We start from the raw sequence: 17,592 nt of genomic DNA on the forward strand, positions 1-17,592 counted from the left end.
TTTGTTTTCTTGCATCACAGTTTTTATTTTTACATGGGTTCCATGACTTCTTTTAGTCTTCTTAGGAACACGGCCTGTGTCCTGAGATACAGCAAGAAACAATGTGGTCAAATGTTTCAAGGGAGCATAAGGTCACCAACTGTCCAGCCTTAGGTAGTAGTGTCCTCTTTTCCCTTTGCCCTGCCTCCTCCATTTGGTCAATTCTACATTGTGTAGAACAGATTCCATTCCCGTATCATTCTCCTTTCTGCCTTTACATGCTCTATCAATCAGTTAGTGTACTTTCAGCTGCAAGAAAAGGACAGGTCATAGGTTATCCAGTTTAAGATAACTTAAATAGTAAAGGGTTTTATTATTTCACAGAAGAAATTTGGAGTTAAGATGATCTAGGGCTGACTAACTCAGCACCTCGGCAATATACCCAAATTTCTCCATTTCTCTGCTCTCTTATCTTCAGCATAGTCTTCACAGGCTAACTCTCCTCCCAGGTTGGAAGACGGCTTCTGCAGTCCCAGACAGTCAGAGCAGGTATGGAAACATCCAGCACAATGTAGAGGAGGCCGGGTTCTGAAGGGAGGTGCCTGTTTTATTACTTGGACAGAAACTACTTGATTCATATTCAATATCCATTTTTCCTTCTTCCTCACTAATAGAATCCTCTGTAATTAAAGTCATCAGTGTGTACCCGGTTAAGAGGCTGCTTTTTTCGTTTCTTATTCTATTTTCCCCTTGTGCTTCTTTTCACAAGAGGAAAGACAACTGCTTGAAGTGCTTCCAGCAAACTTACTGTCATGCCCAGGTAGCCAGAACACTTACCCACCCCCCCGACCCAGTGACTGGCAAGGGGGGATGTGGGAGCACCAGAAATGGCTCTGACCTTGGGGGAATAACCCAGGCCACATGAGGGAGTGGCGGGCTCTGCCAGCACAGTGTGTCATCAGTCAGAAGTGGATGCAGGAAAAAGTGAAGACAGGAAGGATGATGTGTGGGGAAGAATAGAAGTGTAAATGGCTTCAAGGTTCCCATGAGCAAAAGAAAAATTGGTAATTGTTAGAGTCGGGCTATTTGAACTTCGTGTATCCAGGGAAGAACAGGATGTTTAAGTAGTTGAGGGTGCTATAATGGAAATGGGCAGAAAAAGACAAGGGAGGAGTAATAATGGTGAGATCAAAGAAGAAAGAGACTGGCAACACAGTTTCTCAGAGGTTGGGACATGGAAGGTGGGCAGAAGGCCCTTAGGAAGGAAGAGCCAGGGCTGGCCTGAGAGCACATGCTCATAAGAAAGCCTCCAGCAGGCTGTTGGCACAGGGTCTGGTCCCTGGCTCGTAGAGCAGGACAGGCTAGCAGACCAACTGCTCTGTCTCTCAGTGTCCTCATTGTGGATAGTCTGTGTTCTGGGTGTTCAGGCCATTCTGGAAGTGGGTGAGGCCCTGATACCTTCTATTGGAACCACTGAAGACTAGACAAGACTGATCCATGGGACAACCTTGGGGATAAGGTCAAGTAGAAGCTTGGTTGGGACAGATGTGACTGCCAGGTGTGGCAGATCTGTTCAGCTATTCTCAATAGCCACTTCTTTCCCTTACCTCTCAGCTAGGTCCCCTCACTTGGCCATGGGATATCTGGCTCTCCTCCAGTACTCCTGGCTGTGGTGTCCCAGAGCTAGGAGGCAGGTGGGGCCTCCTGACCCCTCCACCTGGATGGGGCTGGCTGGGGATGGGATGGGGGAGGTGGGTATCTGTTGTAATGGCCAGAGCAGCCGCCCTGTTACTACGGCGTATTTCACTTTTAATTCTGACATATAATGTAATGATCTTTTTTAAGGCCCGATGATATTATCTGCCTGACTAGATTATTGAGTCTTCATCATCTCCAGATAAATTTATGGCCACGACGAGGCTCAGGATTTATCATCAGTCAATAGAGCTCGATACTCTAACAAGGCGTGTAATAAGATATACATATTTAATGATCCAAGGGGAGGAGCGCTAATGGGAGCCCAGAGTGAGTGGTCCAGGGGGCTGGGGCTCTGCCCCAGGGCTGCCATGACTGTGGGACATGGATGTGGTCTTTGCCCTGTGGTCCCCAACTCTGATCCTTCTTAGAGCTGCCTCTCTCTTCCTTCCCAGACACCCTAGGGGAAGCAGGCAGGGCGAGGGGGAGCAGCATGCAGGCCAGTGCCTGAGCTGGTGTCTAGGCCTCTAAAGCCCAAAGGGTGTACATACCCCGGTGGGACTCCTTGTTCACTTCCAGGTCTTGGGAGGGTTGGGGTGTCCTTAGACCCTTAGCCTAGGCCCCTGAGCATTAGGGCAGGCCCACAAGAGAAGGAGTGCCGGGGCTGCGTACCCAGGCCGCATTGATGGTGACGGATGGTTTTTCATTATAGCCTCTCAGGTCCTGCCCGTGCCCTGTGTGGAAATTCTATTTATTCCTTAATTTGTAAAAATTCCCTCTTTATCTGATCCCAATCAGGGCGGGGTAATTGGCTCTCTGGGGCAGCGGCTGGGGTCCTTGATGAAGAGCTATGTGGATGTACCCAGCCTGGCCCCCACCCAGCCTGCCACTAGGGCCCACAATTAATAATGATTTGCAAATGGCAGACAAGCAATAACATAGAAAGATGTGGCGTCCGCGCTGCCTCTTCATTTCCTCCCCTCGTAGATATAAATGGCCACAGAACAAAAACCCAGCACTATAAATTCTGAAATTAGTTATTCACCGGGATAAATGGGGCCTAGAGCCACCAGACATCTCCCTGCTACTCTTCCTGCCTGCTTTTCCTGATCCAGGTTTTGTCCTAGGCCTTTTCCCAAGCCTAGGTCCTGGTTCTTCTGCCTCTTTAGCTCCCAGTTCATTCCTCAGCTTCCTCCCACCACTTTTATGACCCCTTCTTATGTGGCACAAACTTAGCAGTGGTCACCTGGTCTGTTTCTGTAGCTTCTTCCACCTGAGCTAGCAGGTAGGATTCACCCTCCAACTCCTCACACTGACCTACCAGGCTGCCTGACCTGGCTCTGTCCCCATTCTGCATTGGGGTTTGATTGGAGTTGACATCAACTCCAATCCTGCCAGCCCTGGGTGTCTGGATCAGGATTGATCTTGGGTATCTGTTTTGGCACTTGGGACCAATCCAGTCACTTGCCTGGCCAAGTCTGAGTTGGGTTCCTGGTAGCCAAATGTGGTATAAGTGACTTAAGGGGTTTGCTGTTGTGCTTACTGGTCAGGCAGCTCTGGGGGGGATATTGGCATAGGCATTTCCGGGCACTATGCCCTCTCGGCCAGGCACATCCTCCCCCCACCCCCCAAGTGGCTGTGAGCTGGCGGGTAATGGGCGTGTAATGGCCTCATTTCCATGCCCGGCCTCCAGGAGCAGCGGTAAGTGTTTGATTGCCTTAATTTCCAAACACATCATTATCCCAGCTTTACCAGCGCTTAATAAACACTTTATGAGGATTTTTTTTAAAAAACATCTTCGGTCCGCATACTTCTCTGAAGTGATAAACTCTAATTAAGTCTAATATTTAAAAATATGGTAATGGTGAGTTGTTTGAATAAGTGGACTGCATTTCTGTAATTTCATTATTACGTAAAACACGCTAATTATTTGGAGCGCGCTTATTACGGAGAGAGAAATCGCCTGCTAATCAAGATGAAATTGCCTTTTCCCCTTATTGTGGAACCACCGTCATCCTTCACCATCAGCCCTGTGGCACCTCCAGGCACCTCGGGTGGGGTAGAGGGGGAGGGCGCTGAGGGGAAGGACGGAAAGAGGGGATCAGTTCAGAGTCAAGACTGTGAGGACCCTGGCCCCGGGAGGGATAGGAAGCTATGGGAACTGTGTCTGTTGGAAGAGGGAGTTTATGTCTGGAAAATGTATCCAGAGGGTGAAGGTGGCTGTGAATGGGGTCCCAGGGATCTGTGTGGGCCAAGTCTGGAACAAACGACAGGGCGATGGGGGATATCAGGATATTGTTGTTGGCATAACAGTATTATTGGATGTTATTAGCGTAACAACATTGACAATAACTAAGACACTATTTTTAAGCACTTTACAAATAAAAACTCATCTTTTGATTTTGGGGGGACATAGATGCTCTAATTGTCACTGTTATTCCCATTATAGTGTAAAAACCAAAACACAGAAAAGTTGAAGATTAGAAACTTGCTCAAGTTCACAGTTACTAATAAGTGGAGTTTGTGTTCAAACTCATCGAATCAGGATAGAATGGGGGGGGGGCTCTCTGCTGTTACAGTTCTAAATTCATTGCCTTGGCCCCCATCTTCCTTTCAAACTAACATTTGAGGCTAAACCCTGAATTCCAGCCAGCTGGAGCTTGGTATCCCAGTCCCCATCAAAGAGTTGCCAGATTTAGTGAATAAAAATATAGGATACTGGTTAAATTCGAATTTCAGTTTTAGCAATTTTTTAGTGTGTGTCCCAAGTGAGATCAGGGCAGCGTTTAATCAAATCTGCCCAGGGTAGATCCACAGCATTTTGCTCTGAGCATATTGTTGCTTCCAGAATGTGCAGACAGGCAGGCAGATGAAGTCCTAGAACACTGACACACCCAGGGTTCTTGCTATCTCATCCTTACCATGCCTGGCTCCTGGTCCTCGCATGTTTCCCACCCCCGTTCTTTCCCACCTTGCTCCCATCTTTGTTGTTCTTGTTTGGCTCTGGCCCCATCCCTCACCACTTCTTGGAGATCACTAATAAGATGTATTTCCTGGCAAAGACTTGGAGACAGGAGAGCCTCAGGTTGTATCTGCATGTTCCTTTAGGCCACACTACCTCTTAAGACCCACCGTCAGCAGCAAGCCACCTGGCTGCCCTCTGGTCTCCCCCTTTGATTATTTCATGTTCATTCTATTTCCTGCTCTAACAGACCCATGTATGAGAATTGTATATGTGATTTCAAAAGGCTGCAGAAAGTATGGACAATTTAGTCAGTGGGGATAGGACAATCAGCTTATCCATCAGAAAAATAATAAGAGCTTCTATCTTACTACACATTAAAATAAATCCTAGACAGATTTCAAAAGTTAAATATAAAATATAGATGAAACTGTTAGAAGAAAATATAGGATTTTTTTCTTAGAACACTGGGAGAGAGAGGGCGTTCTGAAGTAACATTCTAAGCCTGAAAAGTCATAAAGAAATGCCTGATAAACTCAGATGTCGCATATGAATATTACTTCATTCATCCAAAGCTAAGTTCATCACTACCCCAAAATTGCACCTAATCTGGAATTCCTTATCTCATTGAGTAGCACTAAAATCTTGAACTCATTCCTCTCCCAGCTCACCAAATCCCCTCATTAAGGCTTACTTATTTCTCTTTCCCAAAAACTCTTTTGCCTCCATCCACACTCCACTCTGTAAGTATATCTCCACCTCCATCTCCACTGCCACTGGCCTCATTCTGAGTCAACCTTTCTGGCCTGGGCCAAAGTATAGTCTGCCAAGTGATCTCTCTGCCTTCAGGATTAGCCCCTCCAATCCCATCTTCACATCCTGAGATAATAATTCTGAAACACAGATCTGGTCCTGTCATTCCCCTCCTTAAAATGTCTCTGCAGTCTTGCCAGAATATTAAAACCTTGCATTCCTTAGCTGAGCATTTGGGTTCCTCAGGGTTTCTACTCTAGTCAGTTGCTGCTGATTTCACCAGCGTCATATCTTGTCACTTCCTTGCTGCTGCTACAACAACAATGTTACTCTCACCCACCCACCCACTTTCTAAACCTAATTTTTTTGGACACCTGATATTTCACCTCCAGAAATGTGCCTGTACTGTGCATTATGCTGAGAATACCTTTCTCACATTAACCCCAACTTGCCCAGGTAGCTCCTCCCACATCCCCTAAGACCTCTTCTTAGCTTTGTTCTTCCAGGAATCCATTTCTGAGGATCAAGGAGAACTAGATGACTTTTCTATGTCATCTAGTTTTTCAAGATGACTTTTCTCCTTTTCTTGCAACACCTGAAAGCCTGTCTCTGAGCTTCAGGAGGACAGAGAGCTGCAGAATCTTGCACATCCCTCAGACCACACAGCCCACCTGTGCTGGGTACAGGTACACATGTCAGTGCATGTTTGCTGAATGAATTCAGTGTGTGAATGGATGGCTCCCCAAGAGTTTCTCAAACCCCTTTCCTCCTGAGGGTCTTCCTGGCCCAGGCTGCTTCTTGTGCTCTTCAGTTCCCAGGCAAGTGCAGCCAACTAGAGCATGCCAGCCTCAGGTTGTTAGCTCTATGTGAACTCCCACTAGGTGTTCTAAGTGGTCTGAGCCACCCTTCCACTATATCAGCTCCTTTGCCAAGCAGATATTTGACTATTCTTGGGGCCTAGCCAACAAGCTTATCCTTTGTTAGATTCTAGCCCTCTTCATCTCTTCTCTGAGGGATTTGTGCAGTAATAAATGGTCTTGGCAATATAAGAATACTTCTAACATTAAGAATATTTTATGTCTTAGCTGGGTGTGATAGCACACACCTGTAATCCCAGGAAGTCAGGAATCTGAGACAGGAGGATCACAAGTTTAAGGCCAGCCTGGGCAACTTAGCAAGACCCTGTTTCAAAACCTAAAAAAAGATTGGGGATCTAGCTCAATAGTAAAGCACCTGAGTTCATTCCCCAGTGTGAGTGTGCATGCATCCCCAGAAAGAAAAAGTCATTGTATCTCAAATTGATGACCCTGCAGGGACATAAACAGGCTAGTCTTCTAGAATGTGAAGATGCAGAGAAGACCTACTCTATTATAGTCTCCATTGTGGGCACAAGGCTGTGCCCCCACCATCCCATGCCACAGCAGCATCAGGTGGGCCTCATTAGCTAAGTGAGAGGTGCTAGAAGGCACAAGGCTGTCCACATGGCCCAGGAGCTTCAAGCAGAGGACTCCAAGAGGTGATGCTGTTGCTAGGCTGGCACTGCTGCTGTTTCTTTCTGCACTTTTAGCCTATTAAAAGCCCCAGATCTGTGTCTGGTACATCTTCTGCCATGTTATCTTCCAGTTGTGCCAGTTGACTTCTATTTTTTAACCGACAAGTAGTTTGCATTGACTCTTATTACACTCCTAGGAAAGAAGAGCCCTGGTCTGAAGCCTGTAACTGCCATTCCACTAATTTGAGGCCACACTGAATTCATTCAGCAAACATGCACTTTCTGGGCCTATATCATAGTGAACAAGTTGCAACACATTAGAATCCAGAATCCCCTGTAAACAGAATAAGTAGTCAGTCAGCCCATGGCATGTGACAATTGATTTCATCAATGTACCAACCCAGTTTTCCATCTATGTCACGGATTGTACAGCGTACACTTTCTCATACTGGGTCATCCAGAAAGCTAGCATCCTCCAGGAAGAGACAAGGCTGAGTGTAAACAGTGGCTTATACAAAAATGCAGGATGGAGCACCTGTTCCTTGCTCACAGTGATGCTAAGGCCATTGGAGTTTAGAGAAATGAATGAAGCCCTTGCCACATGTCATGCAAATGGTGGGAGAAATTAAAACTGGAACAGCTTTGTCTAATTCCACAGTGCACTTTGTCATTTTCAGCAAATAGTAAGTGGTTCCTTGAGATTGGAGTACAGGGATCAGGAGTCAAGGGTGACAGAGGTATAACAGGGATCAGGTTTTGCTGAAGCTTTGAGTCACATTAAAGAACAGTCACATTTGAACAGAGGGCAGGGAGAGCCACCAAAGGGATTTAAAGAAGGAAGGACCTGGCCAGATTTGTGGAAGATTGCTTTGGCTACAATGGGATGAATTACAGGGAGGAGACAGAACAGGCTGTAGTAGTAATCCAAGCGAAAGGCGATGAGGTCTGGACTCAGGGGTGGCTGCTGCTCATGGGAATTAGGTGATTAGAGAATAAGGGGATCACATTTTCAGAGGTTCTTACTTGACTAGATTTGGGGAGCATGGAGAGGGCAGAGTGTGAAGCCTGCCTCAGGTTTCTTTGGGTATTTGAATGAATTATGATGCCCTTCTCTGGTGTGGAGAACACAAGGCAAGCAGAAGCTTGGGAGAAAACATGTTCATTATGGGAGCATTTTGTGCCTTTACTTAGAAAGAAATGTTCAAAAGACATTGGAATTTATGGTGTGGAGCTCAGGGGGAAGTGAGGCTGGTGAGGGTTACCTTCAGGGCAGCCTAAGCCTAGGATTTGGGTGAAGTCATCCATTGTGCAGCATGGAACAGGTCAAGGGCAGAGACTGAGGCATGCGACCCTTTCCCACACAGGTAGGAGATCAGTGCTTGCCCACTGGATGACTGGTGGCCTGGGGGTCTGGGCCGGGACAGTCACTTGGGCCAAGGGAGGCAGATTGAGCGATTTGTCCAGTGATGAGGGAGGAGCTAGATGAAGTCAATAGAAAACTAATTTTCTTTTCTGCTGGAAGAAATGAGGTGTGTGGCTGCTGGGTAATTGCAGATAACGAGGGGACTTATTCTTAATATGCACAGCAGCCACAGTCCCCAGAGTGCAAGAGACAGGAAGGATTGGAGGTGCCCGACAGCAAGGCTTATTTGGGAAGAAAATCACCCTATCAACCCCTCCAACAGTGCCATCACAGACCCTAGACCCCATCGTAACCCCTCCTCCTCCCAAGACCCTTCTTGTCTTATTCCCCTGTCAACTGCCTGCTCCTCCTGTCACAGCTCCCTCCCTCCTCCACCCTGTACACCCAACAGCCCAGGCATACACACTAAGGGAGACAAATGACAGGGCCTCAGCTGAGCCGAGTGCGTGTCCGGCCCATAAACCACGGGGATGGGTCACGTCTGGAGTTGCCATGGCCGCCACTACCCACCCATCTGTCTTCCCACCATTCTGCCTTAGACCAGCCCTCATGGCTGCCTGAGCCCCTGGGGAACAAGGTATCACATCTCTACACCTGTATCTACCACAGGTACATGCATGTTGACCTCTGCAAGACAAGACTGTGATTTGCCTGCCCCAAGTAGGATCTGCTGAACTGGTGACTGGCTAGTGACAGGCCCTGGGCTGACCAGACACTCTTCTCCAACCCACAGCCTTTTCCTAGCTCTAAGGCAGAGGGTTGCCTTTCCTAGGTTGAGGTTCCAGCAAGGAACAGTCTGGAGACCAGTGGAAGGGGACAGTCCTTGACAAATGCAGAGGCTTCTTGACCCTACCTTGACCTTACCACCCCCCCATACTTGATGATGACATGGATGTACAATATTTCTGCAATCACAGCATTGATCCCCTCAGGGCTGGTGGCGGCTGAGGCCCTGGTCATGGCCCAGGAGCATGGGAGATAAGAAAGGAGTGAGAGGAGAGGCAGGTGAGAGCATAGCAGCTGGTGACTGCTCTGGGCAGCTGCCCCTCCTGCTGGTGGTCGTGGAGTAAGTCCTGGCCTATGTCCATGATCCCAAGGCCCAGCATTCCTGCATATGACCTCCAGGGTGTCCAGAGCATCAAGTATTACACAAGAGACCCATAGTGGAGAAATTGTGATAGGGTCTGGCACAAGCAGACATTTAATCTGGGGTGTGGGCAGAGGCAGGGCCCAAGAAAGTGACCAGCAACCGGCTTTGATCCTACTAGGACAGGCGAGGCAATGGGCTGACGTACATGTGTCTAGCAGATGGCCAGGACTGAAAGAGGCCATAAATCTGGGCTCTCCCTAACCTATCTAAGACCACACAGAGACAGGTATCCAGAGCAGGTGTGACTCCCAGGGCCCCGGCCCAGGAGTGCTAAGCCTTGTGTCTTGTTACCAGTGATTATGGCCTGGGCCACGTCTCCCACATATGCAAGTGCCGGCAAAGTCACCCTGGCCATGGGCGTGATGAATGGCCACACAGTAATGAAATGGAGACATCAAGGCGGGTGGCGGGAAGACGGAGTGTGGCGGACGGGCCGTCCCCACGCGGCAGCAACAAGAAGGATCGCCCAGCGGCCGGGGGCCGTCAAGGGAGAAATTACACATTTACTCTGCCTTTTTCTTACTGCGACGGCGCCCATACATCACCGCCGGGGCCGGGACAGGACACGCCGGCCAATTTCCAGCATGAATTATGGGGCTGAAAAGCCTCAAGACCAGGCTTCCTGCTGGCCCAGTGTCATCCAGTCTAACCTGAAGCCAGAGATGCTGCCACCAAGGCCAGGGACCCCCCTCTCTAGAGCCCATGGCTCTTGAACTTAACCCTGCTTCTCATTCCCACCCTGCGCATGCACCTGTGGGCATGGAGAGGAAGGATGTAGGGCCCACTTAAATGCTTTCTGTTCCTCCCTACAGATGACTGCAAGAACATCGCCAACATCATGAAGACACTCGCATATCGAGGCTTCATCTTCAAGCAGACGTCGAAGCCGTTCTGATTGGCCGAGGACGGGATGGGGCAGGACAGGGTAGCTGCTTGGCCCAGCCCAAAATCATCCTCTCCCTCACCAGAGGGGAAAAGGGAGAGTGGCACAGTCCTGCGCCCAGAGTGTCCCCCAGCTGCCCTGTAGGCTTGTGCCCTGGGTAAGCGCTTGGCCTCTTGGCCTCTCTGGAGCAGACACTTTGTGCCCACCCCCACCCCCACCCCTCAGTCTCAGCCCAGTATTAGCCCTTCCCATTGTGGGCCTGGGCTGGGGGACCCAGGCACTCGCCGCCGCCGCCTCCTCCCTGGCACACAGGCTACTGCTGGGGCCACCAAGCTTCCCTGTCCCCCTTCCCATCCATAGTGCATGGTGTGTGGTGCCCCCAGGGCTCCAGGACAGATCAGGCCCCACCTTGTGTCTACCCCCATCCCCGCTGTGAACGTGCCACTGAATAAAGTCGGGGAAATAAGGCGTTGGGTGTGTGTGCAGCCATCTTTGTAAGGCTACAGCTATGCTAGTGCTGTCAGGACGGGAACCAGTTGGAGCATTCTCTGGGCTGCCTCTACACAAGGCCACTGGTATACAGCCAGCAGTCACTGCAGCACCTGTAATACCCTCACTGAAGATAAACAGGCCTTGGGGTGTGAAGACTGTCCGAGTATAAGGCTGTGTTCAAAGCTGCTGGTATTTGAAGCCACTGCTGTGTGATGTCATCTTGAGTGTAAGACCACAGGTGTTCAAGGTGCAGGGGTATGGGGCAGTTGTCAGGGGTTAGAGGCCAAGGAAGCCACCAAAGATCTGAGCACAGGCAAACACTACTAACTTTGGGAATGGCAGTGCTGAGCCCCTGCCTGGCTAACCCTCCCAGCCAGGGGCATCAGAAATGCAGGAAAGGAGGCAGAGGCAGCCCAGTCTAAGTTAGCAGCTCTATTTACACCACAGCACCACCCACACTCCGGGTGGCCTCTCACGGCTTCTTGGCTTTCTTCACAGAAGATGAGCTGGAGGCCGATTCCCGTCGCTTCCTCTGAGGAGACACAGGAGGTGCTGAGGTCAGTCGTCCCCAAGGCCTGGTGTGTGTTTCACTCTCAGGGAAGATAATGCCCACTGGTCAACCCACTCCTGCCCTCCGCCACAGACCCTCAAAGAGGCAATAGTTCCCCTGCAGGCGCTAGAGGGAATAGGGTCAGGGCATATTCCCCCAGCCCATCCAGGCTCTTACCGAATTGGGTGTGAGAGGTGCACCCACCACATCAATGATGGTGTCCTTAGTGGGGTCAGGGCCAAGTCCAGGTTCAGACACTGCTGACTCAGCAGAGGCTGGGACTGGCCCCACTGCTGGTGTGGTGGGGCCCCCCAGCACACCTGCCCGGGCCAGTGCCTCATGCCGGTGCCGCAGCATCTGTAGCTCATACTCGCAGTTGGCGCAGGCCTGCTTGAGCTCATAGAGCAACACTAGGTCACTGCGCAGCTCATTGAACATATGTACCAGCTCCTCCGTGGGGGTGGGGCTCAGCTCTGCAGGCAAAGCAGAGCCAGACTGTAGCTAAAGGCCTGTAACAAACTGCTCATCCCCTGTCCAGCCTTCATCCATAGCTCCCAGTGGGTAGGTCCTGTGGGGCTCAGTACCACACTCACCCACACCAAGCTCCAGCAACATCTGTTCCAGGGCCTTGATCTTCTTCTGACCCACAGAGCTGGGCAGCTTCATCTGCAATGAACCAGGCAGCTAAGCCCTCTGCCCAACAAGAGGTTTAGGGGTTGAAAGGACCCAAAGATAGTGGGGTTGGGAGAAAGGTGCCTCCTGGAGGTAGCTATGGGCCAGAGAAGGAAATAGCCAAGAAGTGGAATATAGTGAAAGCTCTGACCTTAGACTGCCTACATCCCTCTGTGATCCTGATGAGGCCATCTCTCTCTACAGCCACCCTTCTTACTGGCTGCAGCATTTAGGCCAACAGGAACCCAGAGCCCAGACAAACTAAAGGAGATAACTCACATACCCTCTGGCTTCGCAGTGTGACCCCTGCAGACTTGAAGTCTGGAAACTTGATCCCTGCAGTCTCAGGAACAGCCTGGGGAAGGAGTTATGAAGACCAAGGTGTCACGGGGGGGAATGAGCCCAGAGTCAGTCCCAGCACCCCGCCAGCTCTGCGTGCTCTCAGAGCTCCCCACTTGAGTGGGGCCACTTGGCGCAGGACCCCTCCACCCCAAGCTGGGCTGGTTCAGGCTCCACACCGGCTTCTCGGCCTCCTTTTTCTGGGGTAGCTTCTTCTTGGGGGCCTTGCGTTCAGTGCGCCGCTGTTCTGCAGTGGTGTCAGCTGCTGTGATCAGCTTCTGTAGGTCTTGGCTGCGTTTCTCCCGTTCCTTCTTCCGGGCCTCAATCTTGCGCAGCTCCTGTAGCAGATACTCCTCCTCTGCCACCTAGAAAAGGGAGAAGAGATGCTGAAAAGCGTGTGAGGGCAATCTGGAGAATGAGTGGACAGGGAGGCAAAGGGTGCCGGATTATCTCAGAGGGAAGGGACTAGATGGAAGTGAAGGAGAGCATGGGGATGTCCAGGAAGCAGCAGGAATGGGCTGGAGGTGGAAAACTGGGGGTGAGGGTGATAAAAGAGTTTACAGGATGGAGGCAATGAGCAAGGGGTGTAGGGCTTAGAGGAAAGGCAGTGGGGCTCACAGCTGACCTGCTCTGGGGTCCGGTTGTAGAGACGCTCCAGCTGCTCCTTCCGCCGTCGTTCATGCCCAGCATCAAATACTGGTATCTTGAGGTCTGTGCCTGGCACAGCCCGTACATTGGCAAGCTTAGCACAGATGTGGTAGTACCGCTCCTTCAGGTCCTCCACAGAACGTTTCTGAAAACCAGGATACACAGGGGGATAACTGAGCATGAAGGAAGGGTAGGCCTAGGGGTGGGCACACAAGCACATGCATATACCAACTCACCTTGAACTGCTGGTGGTCATACCGGTCGTGGATAACTACAAAACGCAGGTCAAAACGGCGACTTAGGTCAAAGAGGTGGTCAGTTTCTGCCTTAGTCCAAGCATCATCATGGAGATAGAGCTGGTACTCCTGCTCTGAATACACAGGCACCTGCACAGTCTACTGACACAGAGGGACAGTGGAAGAATACCCACATCAGGTCGTATCCAGTAGGCTCCAGCCCCTCATCAGAGCCCTTCCTGTTTACTGATAGTCTCTGAGGGGGACCAGGGCAAATCCTCTGTCTGTGCCCCTGGCAGAGGCCAGCCTAGAGTGAGGAACGCACCTATCTGCTTGACTAGAACCATAGCAACCTCTGGGCTGTGGCCTGTTGATATACTCTAAAAGCAACTTCACCGTCTTCAGCTTCAGAGCCTGGTAACAGGATACTGCTCCTGCCCCCATAGTAAAGGTGAGGGGACCACTTGTAAGCACTTCCATGGAGTCCAAAGGTCAACTCTGGAGCCAGGCAGATGGCTAAATACACCCATCAGACTGAGAAATGGCCATGCAACTTTGTCTGAAGCACTATTGCCACCAAGTGGTGATAGTGGGATCTGCCGCTCCCCTGAGTTCTCCAAAGTCAAGCATCTACAGACAGAGCCTGAACCTAGTCCCAATATATACAACTCTGCCACTGCCCCTTGGTCCACTATCCCACACCCCACTCCTCATGTCTCCTCTAGAGACAAATAGTACCAGCACAAGCCGAGTTTCTCAGTCAGAGACCCAAGGACTGACTCAATGCTAGACTGGACTGGGGAAGTTTTTCTTTTGCTTAATTAACACCACAGTTGTCTCCAATTGCCTCTGGGACACTTCCTATTGGAGGTCTCATGCTGTTCCTCTGGATTCAACTTAATATGCTCAGTACTAACTCATCACCCTCTCTCAAACTGACATCACTAATCCAGGCCTAAGTCAGTGTCACCCTCATCCAATCCAGTTGCCCAAGCCAGAAACCTGGCCGGCATCTTTAAATTTCTACCTCTTAATAAATCTGTGGCTTTGCCTCCAAAATCCCTCTCTATCTCCACTGCCACATCCTGGGACAGGCCAGCACCATCACTTGCCTGGCTCAGAAAAATAGCTTTCCATTGGTCTTTCTTTATCTCCGTTCAAACTTCTGCCAATCAACTCTCCCTCTGCAGTCAAAATTGACTTTTGTGAACAGTGCTACTGAAAGGGCAGTATAATCCTCTCTAGTCTACGGTGAAAATAGCAACTGAGCAGAAACACGGAAACCTAACTGTGCTAGTTAATTTAATATGAAGAAACTTGTATTATCTTTTTTTATTATTTTGTTATCTTTATCAGTCTTTGATGGATTGAAAATAAAACAGAAATATGTCCTTCACCACAGATAATTTGAGATGCATGGTTCTAGAACAATGGATCTTACCACATTACCCACTAAGCCTCCCACCTTCAAAATAAAGTGCCTTCAGCTGAGCACAGTGGCACATGCCTGTAATCCTAGTGGCACATGCCTGTAATCCCAGTGGCTGGGGAGGCTGAGGCAGGAGGATCACAAGTTCAAAGCCAGCCTCAGCAACTTAGCAAGGTCCTAAGCATCTCAGTGAAACCCTGTCTCAAAAACAAAAAAGGGCTGGATGTAGTGGCACATGCCTATAATCCCAGCAGCTCAGAAGACTGAGGCTGGGAGATCACAAGTTCAAAGTCAGCCTCAACAAAAGTGAAGTGCTGAGCAACTCAGTGAGACCCTGTCTCTAAATAAAACACAAAACAGGACTGGGGATGTGGCTCAGTGGTTGACTGCTCCTGAGTTCAATCCCACCTCAAAAAAATAAAAAAGGGTTGAGGATGTGGCTCAGTAATTAAGCACCCCTGGATAAATCCCTGGTACCAAAAAATAAAGATAAAAAAGGGCTAGGCACAGTGGCAACACACCTATAATCCCAAGAGCTTGGGAGACTGAGGCAAGAGGATTACAAGTCCAAAACTAGCCTCAGCAAAACTGAGGTGCTTATAGTAAAAAAGAAAGTGTCTTCTAGATAATTTACAAAACCCTCAAGAGCAAGGATTATTTAATTTCCACCATTAGGTACCAGTGAATATCTACTGAATCAATCAATGAACACATGAGTGAATGACCTGTCCTTTACAGACCCTAAGTTCCAGCCAAATGACCAGCAGTTTCTGGAACACAGCAGATCCTTCCCCTCTGCCTTTGTTATTGGCTGCTATGCCTTTTCACGTCCACATTTCTTCTGCCTGTAACATTTTCATCCTTTTAATCTCCTTCAGGCATTATCTTCTCTGGAGTCTCTCTGGTTTCCCAGGCTTGGTTAGATATCCCTTCTGTGCATTTGATTTAAAAAGCCTAAAAACATAGTAACAGTATAGCCAATCCTGTTCTTGAGGCACTCACAGTCAAGTAAGGTATACCATTTATCTACTCATTCAACAAATATCATGGGCCTATCTCACCTATGTCAGAAACATAGTGTTAAATAAGAATATGAGGTGAAGTGGTCTTCACCTCTCAGAGTTCAGCTGAAAAAAAATTATTATTTTAGTAGTGATGAATCTGATGACAAAGGAATGCCTACTGTGCTAATAAGGGACACTGGGTCCAGCATGGGGACAAGAGTTGGACAGAGAAGAGATAAATTAGGGCTCGTTTAAGGTTAAGTAAAAGTGTGCCAGGAATAATGGTGCACACCTGTTCATATCAGCAATTCAGGAGGCTGAGGCAGGAGGACTGCAAATGCAAGGTCAGCTTGGGCAACTTAGCAAGACCCTGCCTTGAAATTTTTTTAAAAAGTTGGGGGTACTGGGAATGTGGTTCAGTGGTTGTTCCCCTGGGTATAATCCCCAGTACTGTAAGAAAAAAAAAAAAAAGATGTTAATTAGAGCTGAGCTTAGTGGCACATGCCTATAATCCCAATGACTTGGGAGGCTAAGGCAGGAGGATCACCAGTTTGAGGATAGCCTTGGCATCTTAGTAAAACCTTGTCTTAAAATAAAAAATAAAAAGGGCTGGGGATTGGGCTGGGGCTATAGCTCAGTGGTAGAGCTCTTGCCTTGCAGATGTGAGGCCCTGGGTTCAATTCTCAGCACCACATAAAAATAAATATATAAATAAATACATACATACACACACACACACACACACACACACACACACACACACGGCTGGGATATTTATCTAAAAAAAAAAAAGGATGAAGATGTAGCTCAACGGCTGAGTGCTGCTGGGCTCAATCACTAGTACCACCCCCCGAAAAAAAAGTTAAAAAGAAGTGAACTAGTAAGAGGAAATGGGAAAAGAATCCTAAGTAGAGTAGGCAATACAGAGAAAAACAGCATAATGTGCATAGGCCTGACAGAGAGAATATGTTGGGAAACAAATGCTGAAATGGAGAGATGCAAAAAGAGCCTGGCAAATTAGCAGAAGCCAACTACAAGCCCTGCTACAGAGTCTAAAATTGTCCTGAAGGTGATAGGAACCAGCAGAGTTAGTTTTAAGGAAAACAAAAGGTCACAGTTCTTCTATCAAAGATCATCCAAGCAGCAGTGAGGACAGAGAGGATAAACAAGAGTCTAGGGACCAGCTGTAATGCAGGTGGGAGGTAGAAAGGCCTGAGCTGCTTCAGGAAAGCAGTGAGAAGGGCACAGATCAAGAGGCTTCAGGAGATAGAAACCACAGGGCTTGAGCGTGTATGGCCAGGGAGATGCCACCCAGGTTTCTGGCCTAAGCAAGGGAGTAGATAGGGAGCCATTGAGTGAGATGGGATCCATGGTAAGAAGGATTACTGGAGAAGATCATTAATTCATTTAACTCTGGCTTCATTCTCTGGCCCTGTAGTCACCCAAAACTCAAATCTGATCTTGACACTGTTCTGCTTAAAATCTGTCCATGTTTACCCAATGACACCAGAGCAAAACCAAATTCTTGAGCCTGGATGCCAAGGCCTTACTGACCTGGATGCTATTCACTGCTTGGGTGGCATCTCCCACCATGCCCCACCTTGGGTTTTTGGCATCTCCCAAAATGCCCACCTTGGGTTTTAGGATTCATCAGCATGGAAATGCCCACAGTATCCCATACACATGACCCTTTAAAATTATCATTTTATGGGGCTGGGGTTGTGGCTCAGTGGTAGAGTGCTTGACTCGCATGTGTGAGGCACTGAGTTCAATTCTCAACACTGTATATAAACAAATAAATCAATAAAGACCATCGACAATTTTTTTAATTAATCTTTTATGGTTTTGCTCATGCTATTCCCTTTGCCCCCAAAAATTATTGCAT

The 17,592-nt window shown here is 48.8% G+C and overlaps 2 protein-coding genes and 1 long non-coding RNA gene across 14 annotated transcripts in view; 2 read left to right on the plus strand and 1 right to left on the minus strand.

The window, feature by feature from the left end:
* Nucleotides 1-10,805, plus strand: part of ERI3 (ERI1 exoribonuclease family member 3) — a 133,631-nt gene extending 122,826 nt beyond the window's left edge. For all 10 annotated transcript variants that reach the window (XM_081307257.1, XM_081307256.1, XM_081307259.1 and 7 more), the window contains one exon: nucleotides 10,267-10,805. In XM_081307257.1, coding sequence (XP_081163383.1) covers nucleotides 10,267-10,349 — 83 coding nt within the window. In that variant the 3' untranslated portion in view covers nucleotides 10,350-10,805. The remainder of the gene's footprint in view (nucleotides 1-10,266) is intronic.
* Nucleotides 1-17,592, minus strand: part of DMAP1 (DNA methyltransferase 1 associated protein 1) — a 20,690-nt gene continuing 3,098 nt past the window's right edge. The window contains exons 4-10 of one of the 3 annotated variants that reach the window (XM_081307255.1): nucleotides 13,275-13,433; nucleotides 13,016-13,183; nucleotides 12,570-12,755; nucleotides 12,335-12,406; nucleotides 11,973-12,045; nucleotides 11,557-11,852; nucleotides 1-288 (exon numbers count right to left, since the gene is read on the minus strand). In XM_081307255.1, the coding sequence (XP_081163381.1) occupies nucleotides 274-288; nucleotides 11,557-11,852; nucleotides 11,973-12,045; nucleotides 12,335-12,406; nucleotides 12,570-12,755; nucleotides 13,016-13,183; nucleotides 13,275-13,433 (969 nt within the window). In that variant the 3' untranslated portion in view covers nucleotides 1-273. Of the gene's footprint in view, nucleotides 289-11,245; nucleotides 11,422-11,556; nucleotides 11,853-11,972; nucleotides 12,046-12,334; nucleotides 12,407-12,569; nucleotides 12,756-13,015; nucleotides 13,184-13,274; nucleotides 13,434-17,592 lie in introns of those variants that run through there. The other 2 variants (XM_081307253.1, XM_081307254.1) reach the window with 2 other exon arrangements.
* Nucleotides 11,333-17,592, plus strand: part of LOC308656302 — a 19,887-nt gene continuing 13,627 nt past the window's right edge. The window contains exon 1 of the long non-coding RNA XR_014023688.1: nucleotides 11,333-11,386. This is a non-coding gene — a long non-coding RNA (uncharacterized lncRNA). The remainder of the gene's footprint in view (nucleotides 11,387-17,592) is intronic.

The sequence above is a fragment of the Spermophilus citellus genome (assembly GCF_964194105.1).
Source record: "Spermophilus citellus genome assembly, chromosome: 9".
In the NCBI taxonomy this organism is placed as follows: Eukaryota; Metazoa; Chordata; class Mammalia; order Rodentia; family Sciuridae; genus Spermophilus; species Spermophilus citellus.